Here is a 19,842-nt window from a genome sequence, read left to right on the forward strand (position 1 = left end):
TTTTTCTGCCGTCATCTACTATGTTACTATGTAAAATGGGAGCTGGGCAGAGTTCTACGGTCTATGCCCTGATCGTGACTGAATAGATAGGGATGGGCTGGAGTGTAAATTTTAAGGGGCTTCGACGTTAGCCTCAGAACTTAGTACAAGAAGAGTGCTGGGCAGACTTCTACGGTCTGTGCCCTGAGAAAGGCAAGGACAAATTAAACTCAGGTACACAAAAAGTATCACATACCATGTAAAATGAGTTTAGCTTGTTGGGCAGACTAGATGGACCGTTCAGGTCTTTATCTGCCGTCATTTACTATGTTACTATGAATTGGGAAGTGATTGAAGTGAAGGAGAGTGGACTCTGAGTGTGGATAACTGTAGGTAAAGTGTTAGTTTCTCACTGGGTTTGAAAAATAAATACAATTTGATGGTTGGGTGGCTAAAAGCAGAATAATATCTAGGAATGGATGTGTGAAACATAGGGACACTTTAGTATTGTAAAGCTAAGGTTCTGTACTGAGAAAGAGAATGTCGAGGGAGGCATTGCAAGGAAGACCGTGTGAATGAGTTCCTTGGCCGCTCCTTTTAGAGCAGGGAATCAAAATTGAGCATAGGCTTGGAAGGAAAGCACATTTTATTTACATTCTGTTTAAGTCTTTGATTCCATAAATTAAATGTCACCTAAGACAGAGAGTATTCTGTAGATAGGGAGAGAGGGTATAGCCTCCTTTTTTAGTTTTTTAAGTGAGGTTTAGGGAGAAGAGGAAGAATCCTGAGAAACCAGCATCTGAAAAATCTCCTGGGCCCCCACGCAAGCAAGACTTCAATTCGTGATTCCAGAGGGACTGAATAAACAAACTGTTACAGCTAAGTGGTATTTAGTGCCAAAATAAATAAGAGAAAGAAATACTTACCTGGTATTTAGACCGAGTCCTAACTTCCTGGGAAGTGAAGGTGAAAATCCTGCAGAAACAAAATTGATTCACAAAGGATCAAATTCTTTCGACATAAACGAGGACAATAAAAGAATCTAAAAGAAGCAAAAAGCTACAATTTTGAGAGAGTATTTAACTATGTATATACGGGAAAGATACGTATCTGATGTATGTTGCGTAGTTCTGTTGTTAGAGTAATGATAATGGTTATATTTCTCATCCTCATATTTCGTAGGGAGGGGGCCTGGAACTGGAAGGGAGGGGGCACTCTGGAACTGGGAGAGAAGAGGGAGGCAGGGGACGACCCTGGAACTCGAAGGGAGGGAGGGAGGGGATGACCCTGGAACTTGAAGGGAGGGGGGTGGCACACACTCGCACCCAGTCTCACTCTCTCTCTGTCACACACACTCGCACATTCACTCTCGCTCTCTCACACACGCTCTCTCTCAAACATACACACTCCGAGAAAAACCTTGCTTGCGCCCGTTTCATTTGTGTCAGAAACGGGCCTTTTTTACTAGTATAGTTATAAGTTGAAAATAGAAACAAACTGAATTGAGAGAAAGAAACACAGTTACTTATGTGCAGTTAACTTACCAGTGCCTAAGTGTTCCAGTTTTGTGCAAGGGGAAAAAAAACAGTATATGAAACAGGTAGTATTACCATTAAATGTTTATTTTTATTGACTATTAAATTGTTGGGGTTTTTTATTGCCTTAAATAGGAAAAAGAAATCTTAAAATCAGCTTGCTCTAGTTTTTTTTTTTTTTAATCTTCTCTCCACTTCTGGGTAATGTGTTCAAGGCATCTGGTCTCGACTACTTCAATCAACTGAACCAGAACACATTGGTGTGTCAGCTTAACCCAGGAGTGGGGGAGGGGCTTACGGTAGGAAGAACTGAAACAACCCAATTTTCAGCACCAAAGTCATCAGCGTCTTGATTTTTACCATGCTGTTTCTTGAATTTTATGTTGTACCTCTCCTTCAGTGTTTCCAACCATCCAACAGTGGCTTTGAATTCAGTTGGTCCAAGACTTTCAGCTAGCTGGTTAGCTTTCTCCATAAGCAATGGACCACTGACAGGAAACTGTCTGCTCCTGACTGGAGAAAACCACCGAAGAAAAGCATCTTCTACATCCTCAGCTTTTCCCGCCTGTTTACGTTTCCTGTGTGGATTTGTATTGTTTTGCCAGTCTTCCAGAAGCTGATCTTTCTGCTTCAAGACACGTGAAATTTGACAGGGATTGACACCATTTTCTTTAGCAATAGATGCTTGACTTTGTTTTCTAATTTTTTAAGAACTTCTATTCGTTCAGTCAGTGTTAAAGTCTTACAGTTCCGCAGCGACGACGACGACGACAAGTCCAGTGTACACTCTAACAACATTCTTTCGCTTATTCTGCCTGTGGCACTTAACCAACGAGATTTCAAATATACCGCCCCTTTGTCACGTGCCAATTGGCTTCCATATTCCGTGCGTGCGCTTATGCGGAGTCTTTCCTGCAGAGGCTCCTGTAGTGTATACAAGCATGGCAGCAAGGAAAAGACTCTCCAAGTTTAAATACCTGCTGGATGGATCCGGATCCTCGAAGTGTGCTGGGCCCCGAGCTAGCTTGAAAGGCTCCAAGATGGCTGCTGGAGATTCTGAGTCAGACCCTGATATCGAGTAACCAACAGAGGAAGAGGCTGACTGTGGTAAGACAGCATTTATTCGCTGGTTTAAAGACTTAAAAGCTGAAATGGTGGCCACAAGAACCAGTATCCAAAATGCAGTTGCATTGCTGCATGAGGAGCTGAAGGAAATTGGGAACCGTGTGGCAGAGACAGAGGAGAGGGTGGAAAATATGGCAGAGGAGGTGCGGGACCTGCAGAAAGATCTTAAAGCAGAACAGCAGCTGAGAAGAGACTTAGAGGATTTAGAAAACAGATCCGGAAGATGCAATTTGCGATTTAAAGGAATCCCAGAGGAGGCAGAGTTTAAGGATGTGGTGAAAGTAATTCAGGACCTGTGTAATTTTATTATGGACCCGGGAAATACAGGAGGAGAAGAGCAAAACTCCAAACGCATTAAAATTGATCGGGCCCATAGGAGTCTAGGTCCCCAAAGGGGAGGACAGCCTAGAGACATTGTGGTTTGTTTTCATGAGTTTGGAGTAAAAGAGGCAATCTGGAGAAAAGCCCGGAGACTGGGTGAGATTACCTGGAAGAATTGTAAACCCCAGGTATTTCAAGATCTGGCCAGAAAGACACTGCAGAGAAGGAGAGAATATAAGGAGATCACCAGATACCTGCAAAAAGAGGGACTGAGATATAAGTGGCTTTATCCCCTGGGCATGCAAGTCACAGTGGGTAATAAGACCCGGAGATTCCTGTCTACTGAAGGAGTTTGGAAGTCGTTGAAGGAGATGGGGTGCTCAGATTTCCCAAACACAGCGGAACAGACAGACAAGCAGCGGACACCAAGTCCTAAGAACAGTAAAGAGGGATGGAACAAAGCGCGTGGAGCGAAGGGGCAAGGGTCCCCGAGTTAGCCGCAGATCTGAAGCCAGCGGAGTGGACTGATCATGGTGGCTGGAACAACATTGGATCTCACAGGATAATAGTATTATCTATTGACTGAATGTTGATAACTATAGGAGGGAAGTGACAGGATGTTTGATTACTATAGGAGGTATATAAGCAGGGGGGCAGCGAATGAGAAGGGATATCAGAGGGGCAGCTCTCTGGCGATGGCTCAATCCCTCAGGAACTGATCAGGCAGAGAGGGAACAGAGCCAGATGCAGGGGGGGAGTGGGGGGAAGCTTACGGGTGGGAACATGGAATGTCAATGGTCTGAATAACCCTGAGAAAAGGAGCATTGTATTTAAAGAATTGAACCGGTTAAAATGGGACCTGATTATGTTACAGGAAACGTACATAAGGAAACAAGATGAACACTTGCTTAGAAGTAAACAACTGGGTGACTGCTTTCTGCTGGCGGACCCTAAGGGGGGGAAAACGGGGGGGAGTTGCCATCTTTGTTAAAGCACATCTTAGATTTGTTCAGGAAGACATTTTCAAAGGGAAAGAGGGAAGATGTTTAGCGGTGAAAGGGAAGATAGGAGAGCAACACATTACTCTGGTTAATATATATGCCCCTAATAGTGGACAGGGTGCCTTTTTGTTTTTTATATATTTCTTTATTAACTTTCAAATATACATTTACATAAAATAAATGCCAGAAAATAGAATACATCTATTTGAAAGTAGATAACAGGAAAATATCTTTTAAATTCGTCCACATAATAAGTCCAAGATATAAGGAAATTATTTAAAGAGAATTAACTCAATATTTAGCAAAAACAGATATTATGAGAGGTTAGAGCACATTTGTCAGCCAGCGGTTTCAGCTATCCGTTGGAGCAATCAAGGATTGCGCAACTGTGTCACTTTCCTTAAGGGAAATAAATTGTACCAATTTAACTGGATCAAAAAACACATAGTTAACCGAATTCAAGGAAAATAAACATCTGCAGGAAAATTTTAAGGTAAAAGTCCCTCCCAGCGCTAAAGCACGCGGCCTCAGCGCGAGGAATTCTTTTCTCCGTCTCTGTGTGGATCTACTTAAGTCCGGGTAAACCTGTATCCTCGAGACGTAAAATTGTTGAGTCATATTTCTGAAGTATAGCCTCAAAACGTTATTTCTATCTGACGCGAAGGCGAAAGTCACTAATAGAGTAGTACGCTCGGTAATAACCTCTAAAGAGGTTTCCAATAAATCGGTAAGGTTTTGAGACACATTTGGTGCAGAAGGTAGTTTCAACCCAGTAATATAATATGCCTTTACTATTGGAGGAAATAAATCAGACGGTATTCCCAAAACTTCCAAAAAGAATTTTCTCAACATTTCTATAGCAGGTATCATTGGCGATTTTGGAAAGTTCAGGAATCTCAAATTATTTCGCCTTAACTGATTCTCTAAGTATTCAATCTTCTTCTGAACCTTTTCAGTGTCTATAGTCAAAGTTCCTGAACATACTTGTAACTTTTTAATCTCAGAACTGTTTGACTCACATTTTTCTTTTTGTGTCTTCACCCGCTCGTCTAATGACTGATATTGATGTGTTATTTCGGCTACTTCAGCTTTTAATGAATTCGTGGATTGTTGCACTGTTGCGCTCAAGGCCTGGATTGCTTCCAGCAGAGTTTCCAACGTAACAACGGCCAGTCTCACAAATCCACCAAAATTCACCCTGGGAGTTGCCTGATTAGGGGAAGCCTGGGGAAAAATTTCACTCATACTTCGCCCTGATGGTAAGTTGTCCGGCGTGGATGATCCCGGTGGGCCCCCTGTAGGTGCGGCCGACAACAGCAGCAGCAGCTCTCCTTGCGGGACAGTCCCTCCAACGGGTCTTGGCAGTGCCGTCTGTTGAGGCGGGCTCAAAGAGACCGTCTCTGAGCTAAGGTCTCCAGTAGAACCCGGAGACCCAACCAAGGTCGGCAAGTGTGTTCTTTGTGTTGGAGCACAAAACGCCTCCAACATAGTCTGTCGTGTGGCTGAAACAAGACCTGAGCTAGAGGGGGCTTTAGCCCCTGTCTTCCTCTTCCTTTTCCCCATAGATTCAGGGATCGAAAGGCAAGCCTCACGAAGCACGGTGGAGGGGTAAGAGAGCTCACAGCACATCTCCTCTTATGGACCGACAGGGTGCCTTTTTTGAGTCCATCAGGCCAGAACTCAGTGCACTTGGGAAAGGTAAAATAATACTGGGGGGGGGGGGGGGGGGGGATTTCAACTACACAGCCTCAAATTTAGACCACTCTCTGGGACGAGCTGAGGGAAGTAAGCAATATAGGGGAAGTTTCTTAAGCTAATGGCACAATTAGACCTGGTGGACGTTTGGAGATTACAACATCCCAGACAGAGGACTTATACATTTTATTCCCATGCACAAAACACATACACTAGGATAGATGCAATATGGTGCAGCCAGTCACTGTGGGGGGCTATAAAAGAAACTGAAATTGAAAGTATACATGCTTCTGATCAAGCGCCTGTGTGGGTAATAGTGGGAAAATTGGGAAAGGAGCGTGGAGGTCGAGTGTGGAGGTTGAATGATACTTTGATTGCGGAGGAAAAAGATTGTCAGGATGTAATATAATACAAGATTATCTTCAAATCAATGACAATGGGGACATGTCGGAAGGGATTCTATGGGATGCCCTCAAGGCAGTAGTTAGGGGGCATCTTATACAAAGGGGTGCGCAAAAAAAGAGGGACCGGGAAGCACATGAGCTGCATACACGAAAGACACTGGCACAATTAGAGGTTAAACACCATGCTACTGGGGACCCGCAGACATTTAAAAATTGTAGAGAAGAATTGCAAAAAATACTATTGAGAAAGATGGAATATAACAGAAAATTGGTGAAACAAAAGTTTTTTTGAATTTAGCAATAAAGCGGGTACTATGCTGGCAAGAAGCTTGAGACAAAGACAGGTGAAAAATACGATTACAAAAATTAAAGGTGCTCGGGATGAAATATTGCACCAAGATAAGGACATAAGCAGACAATTTGTTCATTTTTACACGAAACTATACTCTAAAGGGGAGGTGGTGTCCCAAGGAAAGATGCGAGAATATTTACAAGAGCTAGATATACCACAAATTACAGGACTGCAAAAGGCTGAGCTCGAGGCTGCAATTACAACGCAAGACGTTCTCAGGGTCATTAAAGGGTTAAAACTGGGAAAGGCCCCTGGCCTCGATGGATATACAGGGCAATATTACAAGGTATTTGGGAAGGAACTGGCACCATTATTAGTTAGGGTGGGCAATGCAAATTTTGGGGGCCATGGAGTTCCTCCCAGTATGAGGGAAGCGGGGATATCGGTCCTTTTAAAACCAGGGAGAGATCCAGCAGTGTGTGGATCATATAGACCGATATCTCTGCTGAATATCGATGTAAACATTTTAGCCAAAGTTATGGCAGATCGTTTGGGGAGAGTTTACAATAAACAAATTAAAATCATATAAACTAATATAAAATGAATGCCACAATTAATAGAACAGAGAAGATGAAAGAATATAGTAAGAAGAAAGAAAGAAGTCAGTATAGCAGATTGCTCAACGCTACCACTGCAACTCAGGAGCTTTTGCTGTCTTTTTTTCTCCCTGTTTGCTCCTCTTTGCTGTACAAAAGTTCTTCGCCCCCTAAAATGTACCATTCCCTTGGGTTTTTGCAAAGACTAGGGGACACTCAATGAAATTACATGGAAATACTTTTAATACGAACAGGAGGAAATATTTTTTTAACTCAACGAATGGTTAAGCTCTGGAACTCTTTGCCGGAGGATGCAGTAACAGCGGTTAGCATATCTGGGTTTAAAAAAGGTTTGGACAAGTTCCTGGAGGAAAAGTCCATAGACTGCTATTCAGACAGACACAAGGAAGCCACTGCTTGCCCTGGGATTGGTAGCATGAAATGTTGCTAATATTTGGGATTCTGCCATGTACTTGTGACTTGGATTGGCCACTACTAGGTTAGAGGAACCATTGGTCTAACCTACTATGGCTACTCTTATGACCCTGTATTAGAGACCTTATAATAAAGCACATTCGAATCTGGTCTTAGCTCTCTTAGGGCCCCTTTTACAAAGCAGTGGTAAGACCAATGAGGGCTTACTGCTCACAAAAGCTGAAGTATCTCCTGGTTACCACAACAGCCCGGCGGTATTTCCTACCTCCAGCGTTCTGTCATATATTTATTTTTGTAGCACTGGTGTGTACCCGGTGGTAATCAGGCACTGCCTGGTTACTGCCAGGTTAGCACAAGAGCCCTTACTGCCACTTCCATGGGTGGCGGTAAGGACTCCCCCCTCCCCACCCCGAAATGACAACATGGGAAGTGCTTTTCAAAGAAAGACCTACCCTTTAACCCGCTGCAGTAAAAGGGGGCCTCGGCACGTCCATGTCAAAAACATGAGCCGATGCCAGTGCAGGACCCTTTTGCCACAGCTTGGTAAAAGGAGCCCAGAATGCTAAGACCATGTGCTAAACCCAACGCAGCAGTATTTAGGGCTTTTCCCTTCTTTTTTTTTAAACATTTTGCATGTCCCACACAAATTTTTCCATTAGCTCGGGATTTCCACATAAGACTGAGATATGCATCTTCCATTTTTGTATACCTGTTGTGTACTTAATTCCAATTTATGAACTATAAGAGTATTGTAAAAATGAAAAGACCAAAGTTCAGACTGAAACATTCCCAAAGGTCTACTCTATAAATAAACAGTAAAGCAGTCTCTCTCACCACCACTTTGAAAGAATTGATTCTCTCAAGAGGAAAAGGACCTCCGAAATCAAACAGACCAACACTTTCTATAGTTTATGTCTGTATCGCTAGGTTCCAGTTCTATCACATTCTCATTTTCTCTTCAGCCCACCCCCACATGGTCTTGCACCTCACCCTCATTTCATAGCACTCCCTCTGTGCTCCAGCCCCTCATCCTCTCTTCCTACCCTCCCTTGGGGGGTGGGGAATAGAAGAAGCAACAGATTGTGATGGTAGGAAAATGCTGCAGAAATTTGGCAGCATTGACAGGGGCGTAGCCAGACACCCAATTTTGGGTGGGCCTGGGCCAAAGGTGGGTGGGCAGAAGAACTCTGCCTTGTCCTGTTGCAGGAATTGATGCATGAATTACCCCTATTGTTAGCAGAACTTGTGGTACTTCAGGAGTCAAACAGCACACACCAGAATGAGGGAGAAATCTTCTTTATTTGCCAGCAAACAAAGCAGGACATCAGTTCTAGCTCTCTTCTCTCTCTCTCAGCTCTCTGGATGTTATGGCTTCTGTCTCAGCTTCTCTTCAGCTCTCTTCTCTTTTGTCTGTTCCTTCTCTCTCCTTCTTCTGTCTGCTCCTTCTGACGTAAGCTGCTTCTGCTCTTACTTATATACCGTTCTATCCCCCTCTCTAGCCCCCCTCACTCTCCAGATGGTAAAGAATAGATTGGTTATCTTGCCTCAACCAATCAGCTCTGTACATTACTTTAAAAAATATCAATTACATAGGTTTAATATTTCTCAAACTGACCTGTGACCTGGGGCCCCTTACACCAGACATTTTGGCACCAGAACTCTTGCATGTTCTTATTATGATTGATTTCTCAGCTATAGCTTAAACTGGATTCATTTAGGGGCTAATGGATATTCTTACATTTATTATTCTCATATTCCTAGTACTAACTGCTAACTGAACTCTGGCATTCATTAAGGGGTCAAGGGCCAGTCTTACTTAATGGCATACAGCTATAGTTTGTTATTTCTTTCAGGACCATTCCTACAGTTACCTATAATTAATCAAGGAGAAGAGAGCTGACTTCTCTTTCACCTAGCCAGGACTGTACATAAGTCAAACCAGATGCTTGACCTCTTAAACAGCAGACAAAGGCTCACTTTAAAGAGTCAGGCAAATATGTAACACTGGATTGAAAGGATATTCTACATATTAATTACACAGAAAAACATATTCTAAAATAAGCATCCTTATAAGACATATTCTAAAATACACAGAAATCAGAATTCAAGAATATCTAGAATCTACATATCAAGAACTTCTAAAATTATTTCACCAGCTTTAAACTACAGTATGTCTGGCTCATGCTTTGTTCATTCATAATAGTATACAGATGTGCCAGCATTTAGCAATCCATCACTCACAAGGGGCGAAAGAAATTTCTGTCTCTGACCTTTCTAACCTTTAGCTCGGCAAACGTAAAATTTCTAAATAATCTAAACCAGATGACATTCCTCCATCACTTGCAGAACTGAACCAAACTTTTAAACACCAATTAATATGACTTCTTTGTCTACTGCCTCAGTCCCACAAGTGATTTGGTCTCTCCCTCTCCCGCCTGTATGCCATATGGTCTCTCAAACATCCCCCCTCCCTCATATACCTTCTAAATAGCAGATTTTCATTGGCAGCTCATATTAGTCCCACAGCCTTCCCTCTGATGCAACTTCCTGTTTCTGTATAGACGGGACTATATCAGAGGGAAGGCTGTGGGGCCAGTGTGAGCAGTATGTGACAGTCGCTGCTCGCTGCAGGCGAAGATCTGCTATTTACAAGGTATGCAGGAGAGACAGTTGTTGGGATTTTTCGGCTGGTGGGGCTTGGGGATCCCTGCCAGCCACATCATAGGTGTGCTGCTACTGGGTGGGCCTGAGCCTAAAGTGGGTGGGCCTGGGCCCACCCGGGCCCACCCTTGGCTACGCCACTGTATTGGCATTGGCTGAAGAAGGTGGATGACGGAAGTTGGCAGAAAACTGGCAGCAGCATTGACTGCCCAGCCAAATGACTATTGGTTGGCAACCCTACATATGTTTACTCTGATAGAGGGTTAACACTCTGGCTAAAAGTTTAACACATCACCTGCTTTTCTAACAGAGAGTTTGGTATTAGAATCCTCCTAAGGGACGTTAATGCTTTACTCACCTCCTCCCCAGGTTTACCAAAGCCAAGTAGTGCCTCTGATCACACTAAAAGGGGGTATAAATCTCTCTGCCAGTTAATTCATTTTTAGAAAATACCTTTATTATTTATTTGCTTACAAAACCTAATACCTTAACATATCATTCCTTCATACACACTTACAAATGTACTCTCATACACATTTCACAATAAAACCTTAATGGAGCAAACCCACTAATACATATTATATCCTAACTGTTCAAAATGCCCAGTAACCTCAGCTGAAGGTTACTGGGCATTTTGATATGTTAAGGTATTAGGTTTTGTAAGCAAATAAATAATAAATTAATTAACTGGCAGAGAGATTTATACTGTTAGTATTGTTGGTTCAGTTAGCAAGTAGGGTATAGCCCAGTATTATAAGGTTGTTAACACTAAAAGGGGGTAGGGATTAAATGGGTCCCAGGGTAATTGCCCTTCCTCTGCCCCACTTTTGCAAAAGCTACCCCCTTCCTGACACCTTTGCTTGCTACAGAGCTGTCCCGCCCCAGGATCCAGGTTACAAACAGGAAAACTCAGGGACAGGTCACTCCTGTGGGGGAAAAAAGGGAGGAACCAGGAGACAGGAAGGAGGGCAGACAGCCCTGGTGTCTCCAAATTACACAAAGATCGTGTTCCACAGAGCCACTCCTTATTTTCAAACTTACTACAAGTTATAATGTGAAACAGAAACTGAATTCCATTTCCTGTAAGAAGCATGGCTGCTGCAAACCTTGCTGAGAGTCTGCGAGATGAAGCTTGTTGTTCTATCTGTCTGGATTATTTTACAGATCCAGTGATGACAGACTGTGGACACAACTTCTGTTGCTCCTGTATCACTCAGAGCTGGGAGGGGAGAGACACAGACTTCCCCTGTCCCCAGTGCAGAAAAAGATCCAGGCAGAGGAATCTCAGACCAAACAGGCAGCTGGCAAATATGACAGAAATGGTGAAAAATCACAGTCAGTGTTCAGTGAGACCAAAAGAGGAGAATTTGTGTGAGGAACATGAAGAGAAACTGAAGCTGTTTTGTGAAGAGGATCAGAAAATTATCTGCCTTATTTGTAGAGAGTCCAGAGATCACAAATCTCACACCGTGATCCCAATAAAGGAGGCTGTGCAGGAATACAAGGTGAGTGTCAGTAGCTTTAGTATAACAGTGTGTCCTGGGGTCACCGATATCACACTGTGTTTCCCATAGTGGAGGAGTTGCCTAGTGGGTAGTGCAGCAGACTTTGGTTCTGGTGAACTGGGTTCAATTCCCACTGCAGCTCTGTGACCTTGGACAAGTCACTTAACCCTCTATTGCCCCAGCTACAAATAAGTACCTGAATATACTATGTAAACTGCCTTGAACGTAGTTGCAAAAACCATAGAAAAGTGGCCTAGTGGTTAGGGTAGTGGACTTTGGTCCTGGGGATCTGAGGAACTGAGTTCGATTCCCACTTCAGGCACAGGCAGCTCCTTTGCCCCATGTAAGCCGCATTGAGCCTGCCATGAGTGGGAAAGCACGGGGTACAAATGTAACAAAAAAAAAATAGATTCCATGTAGAAGGCTGCGCAGGCTTCTGTTTCTGTGAGTCTGACGTCCTGCACGCACGTCAGACTCACAGAAGCAGAAGCCTGCGCGGCCACATTGGTGATCTGCAAGGGCCGACTTCTACATGGAATGTTGCTATTCCACTAGGAACATTCCTTGTAGAAGGCTGCGCAGGCTTCTGTTTCTGTGAGTCTGACGTCCTGCACTTTTTTGGAACGTATGAAACTGCATACTTCTTGGATTTTTTTTTTTTGTTACATTTGTACCCTGCGCTTTCCCACTCATGGCATGTACGTGCAGGACGTCAGACTCACAGAAGCAGAAGCCTGCGCAGCTACATTGGTGATCTGCAAGGGCCGACTTCTACATGGAATTTTGCTAGTGGAATAGGAACATTCCATGTAGAATCTCAAATAGTAGCAACAGTGGAGGAGTGGCCTAGTGGTTAGGGTGGTGGACTTTGGTCCTGAGGAACTGAGTTTGATTCCCACTTCAGGCACAGGCAGCTCCTTGTGACTCTGGGCAAGTCACTTAACCCTCCATTGCCCCATGTAAGCTGCATTGAGCCTGCCATGAGTGGAAAAGTGCGGGGTACAAATGTAACAATAATAAAATAGATACTATTGGAGATTCTACATGGAATGTTGCTACTATTGGAGATTCTACATGGAACGTTGCTACTGTTGGAGATTCTACGTGGAATGTTGCTATTCCACTAGCAACATTCCATGTAGAAGGCTGTGCAGGCTTCTGTTTCTGTGAGTCTGACGTCCTGCACGTACATGCCATGAGTGGGAAAGCGCAGGGTACAAATGTAACAAAAAAAAAAAATCCAAGAAGTATGCAGTTTCATACGTTCCAAAAAAGTGTCATCCTTCCACAGCCCCATTCGCTTCCCCCTTTCCCATGGAGCAGCTTAAACTGCATTTCTTGTAAATTAGCACTGGCAGTCACTTTGAATGCTCCCATAAAATATTTTGATAACATGTCCTCCGTGATCTCCTCTCCCAACTGCTCCCCCCCACCGCCCCGCTAATCCAGCAGAAAAAGATGCCTCTCCCTCTGCTCCCTGCCCAAGGCATACCATACTGCAAGCTTATTGGCCTCCTTAGGCACCTGACAAAATATTTTGTCCAAACGTGAGAAAGTGGGACCACATGCCCTTGTAGGTAACAGAGACCCACAGTACTGCCTCCATTGCAGAAAGGGTAAAACATCTGCTCGCCCCAAGCTCCAGGCCTGCTTCGCCTGCTCAAAACTAGGGAAGGAATCCCCCTCAGGCCCCGTAAACTGTCCCACGTATCTACAACCCTTCCGCGCCCATGCCTTAAACCGCATTCCTCCCTGTCCTGCCGGAAACTGGCCGCTAAAATAGGAGAGGGACCAGATGCTCCACCCAAACCTTCCTTCCACCACATCCACACCCTCCTAAACGGGCGAAGAAGAGGATGTATACTCTTCCCCCCCCCCCCCACTGGTGTTTGTAAAAGATTAAACACCGAATGCGGCAAAGATCCCTCCTCCCAGATATATTGCGGTGCAAATCTTGCAGCCCCTGTATGCATCTCATGAATCCACCGGAGCAGAGCTGCCACGTTATATAAACGGATATCTGGCATCTGTAACCCCCTTCCCCAGCTCTAGATTGTATTAGTTTAGCTAGCCCAATTCTTGCCCTATGTCCCGCCCAGAGAAAGGACCCTATCCTGCTTATTTTCGAAAGAGAAAAACGCCTATATTTCGACCCAAATCGGGAGATGGGCGTTTTTCTCGCAAAGGCGCCCAAATCGGTATAATCGAAAGCCGATTTTGGGCGTTTCCAACTGCAATCAGTCGCGGAAACGAATAAAGTTGATGGGGGCGTGGTGGAGGCGGGACTGGGGCGTGGTTATCAGCCAAGGAGAGATGGGCGTCTTTAGCTGATAATCGAAAAAAAAAAAAGGCGTTTTTACCGCGATTTTGGGTCACTTTTTTTGGACCCTTTTTTTCACGAACAAGTCCCAAAAAAGTGCCCCAACTGTCCAGATGACCACTGAAGGGAATCGGGGATGACCTCCCCGGACTCCCCCAGTGGTCACTAACCCCCTCCCACCAAAAAAACCCACTTTAAAAACTTTTTTTCCAGCCTCTATGCCAGCCTCAAATGCCGTACCCACCTCCATGACAACAGAATGTGTTCAATCCTCTCACAGCCTTTCCCTGGGTCAGATGTGGCTCTCGGGTGCACTACAGGATCACATCAGCATTGCATTGTGGTGGGTGTAGGGTATTGGGCTCCGTGATTTCATTAGCTTGTGTTACAGTCTCACGATGTTGGTAGTTGGTAGGCTCTTCTCCCATGGTGCTTTTCCCCCTGCCTACTGGGTCAGAGTGTGTCCAGTTTTGTTTCTGGTAGTCCATGAGGTAGTGGCCATTTTTTTAAGCCAGTTTTAGATCCCTTCTATGTGTTAGCCACGTTAGAGAACTTAGTTCTTACCTTGAATGTGACTGAAAGTGGGCATTGTACAGCATTCTGCCAGCTCTGACCTACTGCTAATCTCAGTACCAGGGAGACTCGTTGCCAGTGGGGCACAACCTCTGATCTGCAGTTAACTGTGAGTAAACGTGCTTATTCCAATAAAGGACGTTTTCGGAGAGATTAGTCTTCAGGTGTCAACTGGTGTGCCAGTGTTATACAGCTGCAACAAGTCCTAGAGGCCTGCATGTATGCAGGTCCCTGGAGCACTTTTAGTGGGTACCGCAGTGCACTTCAGGCAGGTGGACCCAGGCCCATCCCCCCCTACCTGTAACACTTGTGCTGGTAAATGGGAGACCTCCAAAACCCACTGTACATGTAGGTGCCCCCTTCACTCCTAAGAGCTATGGTAGTGTTGTATATTTGTGGGTAGTGGGTTTTGGGGGAGGAGGGATTGGGTGCTCAGCACCCGTGGTAAGGGAGCTATGCATGTGGGAGCTTTTTCTGAAGTCCACCGCACTGACCTAGGGTGTCCAGCTGGTGTCCTGGCATATCAGGGAGGCCAGTGTACTACCAATCCTGGCCCCTCCCATGACCAAATGGCTCGGATTAGGACGTTTTTGAGCTGGGCGTTTTTAGTTTCCATTATCGCTAAAAAAAACAGCTCAAAAACGTCCATTTTTTTGAAAATACGGTTCGGCCCGCCCCTTCACGGACCCGTTCTCGGAGATAAACGCCCATGGAGATAGGCGTTTCCGTTCGATTATGCCCCTCCACGAATCCTTTGAAGCATTCTTCATCCCTTTTTGTGATCCACAGGGGCAGCATCTGCAGTGGATACAGTAGGTTTGGCCACATTACCATTTTGACTAATGCCACTCTGCCTAACAGTGAGATCGGCAGTTCGCGCCATCGATGACATAATGCTTTAAGATTATCTAACTTGTCCTGTATATTCCTACAGTATATCACCCTCAAATCTCTGTGAAGATACACCCCTAAATACTTCAGTATTCCCAAGGACCATGCAAAAGGAAATGCTGACAACTTTTGACACTTACACGGGGCGGAGATTGGCAGGGCTTCAGATTTATCAAAATTAATTTGCAGCCCAGAAAAGGATCCAAACTGTATAAGTAAATCAATCAGCTTGGGCACTGACGTGGTGGCCCTATCTAAATATATAAGCATGTCATCAGCAAATAAATTGATTTTGAATTCTTGAGAACCCACCTTAATACCCTGTACTTGATGGTTTCGCCTAATCTTTTCAGCAAAGGGCTCAAGCGACAGCACAAATAGCATAGGCGAAAGTGGGCACCCCTGTCTTGTGCCTCTCTCCAACCCCAAAAGCCAGGGATAACGCTCCATTGATCATAATCTGAGCTGTGGGGTTATGATACAGAGCCCTTATTCCACCCAGAAATGCTCCCATAATTCCAAACAAGATCTTATGAAATGCCTTTGCCGTATCGAGGCTCGTAATGATGGCGTCCCCTGGGATACCGTCCAATCTCTGCAAAACTTTCAAGGCCCGGAAAACTTTGGAGGAAGCCCGCTTGATCCGTATGTATTCATGCAGGCAAGACTAACCCCAGGCGATGGGCTAATATATTCGCAAACAGTTTGATGTCCTGATTAAGGAGCGATATCAGACGATAAGACCCTAGTAGCTCCGCGCCCCTTCCAGGCGTCAGTTCTCTTCCCGCCACTCCCTCCTCACATAGGCGATGACAAAGCTCTTGGAAGGGAAGACATATCTTTGTACCTAAGATTTGTAAAACTCAGGCCCCAATCCATCGGGCCCAGGCGCCTTTGCTAACTTCAAGCGCTTAATCGCCTGGCCTATCTCTTCCCCCTAACAGGAGCATTCAAGATATCCCTCTGTGCCTGCCTTGTAAAACCTCACAAACTCATTTTGTATATCCTCCACCGACGTCACGCTCCTCTCTTTTTCCCTGCGAGTTCTTACAACATACGCCAATATGTGCCCTCTCAAAACTGCCTTGCCTGCTTCCCAATACACTATAGGGTCTACCGACTCAGGATCATTCTCCGCAAGATAATTCTCCCACATTCGCACCAAGAAAGCGTGGAACTCAGTATCCAAATACAAAGTGGGGTTCATACGCCATACCCGTGTCTCTCTTCCCTGTCCCCAACACACATCCACCTGTACCAGACAATGATCAGACACTGCTCCATCCACAATATCTGCAGCAACCGACCTTGAAAGAAGGGAGGGGTCCAGAAGCAAATAATCAAGTCTCGCTTGCACACCATGCACCTGCGAGAAGAAAGTATAATCATGCACTTCAGAATTTAGTATCTTCCAAATATCTAGCAACCCTAACTCACGCATCAAAAAATTCACCCCCTTCCCAAGCAGAAGGCCTTGGTTTTGCTGGTTTACAATCTATCAATGGGTCTGACGAGATGTTAAAATCCCCTCCTACTACAAGTTGATATCCACTGGCCGATACCAACTGTGCAAGAAGGCCTGAGAAAAATGAATGAGAGCATACATTTGGTGCATATATGGAACAGAGCAACCCTTTCTCCTTCACGCTCTCAGGTACTGCTACCAACCGAATAGTATTTCTCCTGCGTCTATTTTCTCGGTCTTCTACTTTGTCTTCCAGCATTTTGCATCTCTTTTCTAACGCTAGTACTTGAGAATTCATACCGGATACCAAATCTTCCTGACTCGAGAGCCATTCCTCCGCATGCTGAATGCGATTGCCATGTGCTGCCAGATTTTCTTTCAGTTCCTCTAGAAAGGCATGCAGGGTCGATAGCTTATTGTCTAGCACCAACGCCATGTGTTCATAATTTCTTTGATCGCCGCCTCCTGCAACGCGATCACAGGCGGATTTTGCGCCTGACTTCCTCCTGCTGATGCCTTCTCAGCCGCCATCTTAGACTCCTGGTGTTTTCCGCAGCTCTTCTGCACCCGCGGGGTCTTTGCCGGCATACCCGGGCACCACCACCTGAATCGTCTCCGCCGTCCGCCCAAATGCCTCCACGGAGCTCCCCCACACTTCTAGATAGTTGCTTGGGGTCCGAAACAAGGCAAGTAGTCGAAACAATGCAACATCAGATCCTCCAAAATATTATAAAACCATGTCTGATGTTATGACAAACAAACTAAAATTAATTTAAAGTGTTGATGTCACCTTAGTACGGCCAACACACAATCTCTCCACTGCAAAACACTATACACAAACTTGTGCAAAAACACACTCAGAAACTTACCAAACCGAAAGGCAGTACTGTAATTACACCAGGCTCTAAAACACCAATACACTACCTAGTGAAAAAAACAAAACCAAAAGGGCTGCAAATAGTACACGCTAGCAGAATACTGCACCTTGATCACACATGAAAAACACATGACAACAGATATGACAAAAGGAACTAGAAATCAAAAGATATGAAGGCAAAATATGGAACTGGAAAATTATCTCAAGAAGTCAGACTCAGCATGCAGCAATACTAGAAAAATTGAAACTTACGTGCAAAATATCACAGATGCACATTTCCAAAAGCTGACATATTCCAATTAATACATTCTGAATAAAATACTTTTTTCTACCTTTGTTGTCTGATCGTTTAGTTTTTCTATTCGCTTTGGTCCCAGTGTCTTCTGTTTTATGCAGTGTCTTCTTTCCATTTGATATTTTTCCTCTCACCCTGTCCACCATCCTCCTGTGTCCTTATGCGTTCTGTCTACCATCTGTAGCCCTGTCCCTATCCTTCCTCCAGTTGCAGCATCTGTCCTCAAAGCGTTCCGATCCAGTCCTTAAATTCAGCAGTTTCCCCTCCATCCATATTCAACATTTCTCCTCACTCCCCTCCATTCATCCATCCATGTCCAGCAACTCTTCTCTCTCCCCAGCCCTCCCCTCCATTCATCCATCCATCCGTGTCCAGCAACTCTCCTCTCTCCCCTGCCCTCCGTCCATCTCTAGCAAATCTCTTCTCTCCCCTGGTCCTTCCATCCATCCATCTAGCAAATCTCCTCTGTCCCCTGACCCCTCCATCCTTCCATATCTAGCAATTCTCCTCTGTCCTCTGCCCTCCCCTACATGTCCAGTGATTTCTCTTCTCTCCCCTGTCCCGTCTACCCCCTCTCTCCTCATCCTTCCATCCGTTTTACCTCTTTATCTCCCCATCCTTCTGTCTTCCTCTTCCCTCTTTCTCTCCATATCCTTCCATTCGTCTACCCACTCTCCCGATCCTGCCATCCAACGTCTACCCCCCTCTCCCGATCCTTCCATCCAGTGTCTCTCTCTATCCCCTTCTTTCCATCCAGTGTCTCTCCCTCCACCCTTTCCATTCATCATGCCCCTCCTCTCTCCCCATCCTTCAATGTTTCTCCTCCTGTTAGTTTCTCTCCCTACCCTTCCTTCCAGCGTCTTCCCTCTTTCACCCCCCCCCCCCCCACTTTCTCATTTTCAGCAGCTTCTCCCTTTCTCCAGGACTCCAGCCCTTCTCCATGTCCCCTCCTTCTCTCCCCATCTTCCCACTCTCTCCATTATATCTGCCTAGTGCCTGTGCCTCCTGCTCCCCCTTCCACCCTGTATTAACTTGTTGGCCACTGCTGCTTCTCCTCTTCAGCAGCAGCGCCCCGAGTCCCGACAAAAAAAAAAAAAAAAGGTAACACACGTTACATACCCCCGAAGCGCAGGGACCGACACCATGCAGCTGCAACCGCATTGGAGCCCCCAGGAGCAACAGCTGGCTGCTGGAACACGCGCGGGGCTGTACCGTAGCAGCTTTCATTCAAGCGTGGGCTATCGGCACTGCAACCGCTCCTCTCTGTCCCGGAGCAGAGCAGGAAGTCAACGTCAACTTCCTGCTCCTCCAGGGGCAGAGAGAGGAGCAGCTGCAGTGCAGACAGCCCATGCTTGAAGGCTGCTACCACGGCCCTGCTCTTACTTCTTTCCATTTTTCGTTGCGCTGAAGAGGAGACTTTCCCGCTTTGGCGGGAGTGCGGGAGATGACCCGCCAATGCGGAAGTCTCCCGACTTGGCACTGGTCTGGGTCTGTGTTGGGTGAGCGGGCCTTGGGCCTGGAGGGAAAGTGGCTTCTCCCGTGGTTACGTTTGGGGGGGCAATGTGATGGGCGGGGAAGGTCACAGCTGGGCTGGGGAGGCTTAGCCTCCCCAAGCCTCCAATACGGGGCGCCTATGCTGCCTGGTTATATCCAGTGCTTTTTTTGTAGGAAAAAAGGTACTGGTATTATGGGCGGGGCCACCTCCTATGGCTCCACGCCTATGATAGCCACACCCATGTTAGCCACACCCCTTATACCAACCATGGCGCATATAAACAGGCATCATTGAAAATATTATACCTGTATAGGAGAAAAAAATAACTGGAATTTTTTCATTATAAATAATTTCTGTAAGATGTTACAGCTCCAGTA

The 19,842-nt window shown here is 45.4% G+C and overlaps 2 protein-coding genes across 2 annotated transcripts in view; both read left to right on the forward strand.

Annotated features, from left to right (window-relative positions):
• Positions 1-19,842, forward strand: part of LOC115468254 (E3 ubiquitin-protein ligase TRIM39-like) — an 872,633-nt gene that overhangs the window by 415,013 nt on the left and 437,778 nt on the right. The window lies entirely within an intron of this gene.
• LOC115468182 (E3 ubiquitin-protein ligase TRIM39-like) overlaps positions 11,136-19,842 on the forward strand; it is a 28,526-nt gene continuing 19,819 nt past the window's right edge. The window contains exon 1 of the mRNA XM_030199720.1: positions 11,136-11,549. Within this exon, the coding sequence (XP_030055580.1) occupies positions 11,136-11,549 (414 nt within the window). The remainder of the gene's footprint in view (positions 11,550-19,842) is intronic.

The sequence above is a fragment of the Microcaecilia unicolor genome, chromosome 4, assembly GCF_901765095.1.
Source record: "Microcaecilia unicolor chromosome 4, aMicUni1.1, whole genome shotgun sequence".
Lineage (NCBI taxonomy): Eukaryota > Metazoa > Chordata > Amphibia > Gymnophiona > Siphonopidae > Microcaecilia > Microcaecilia unicolor.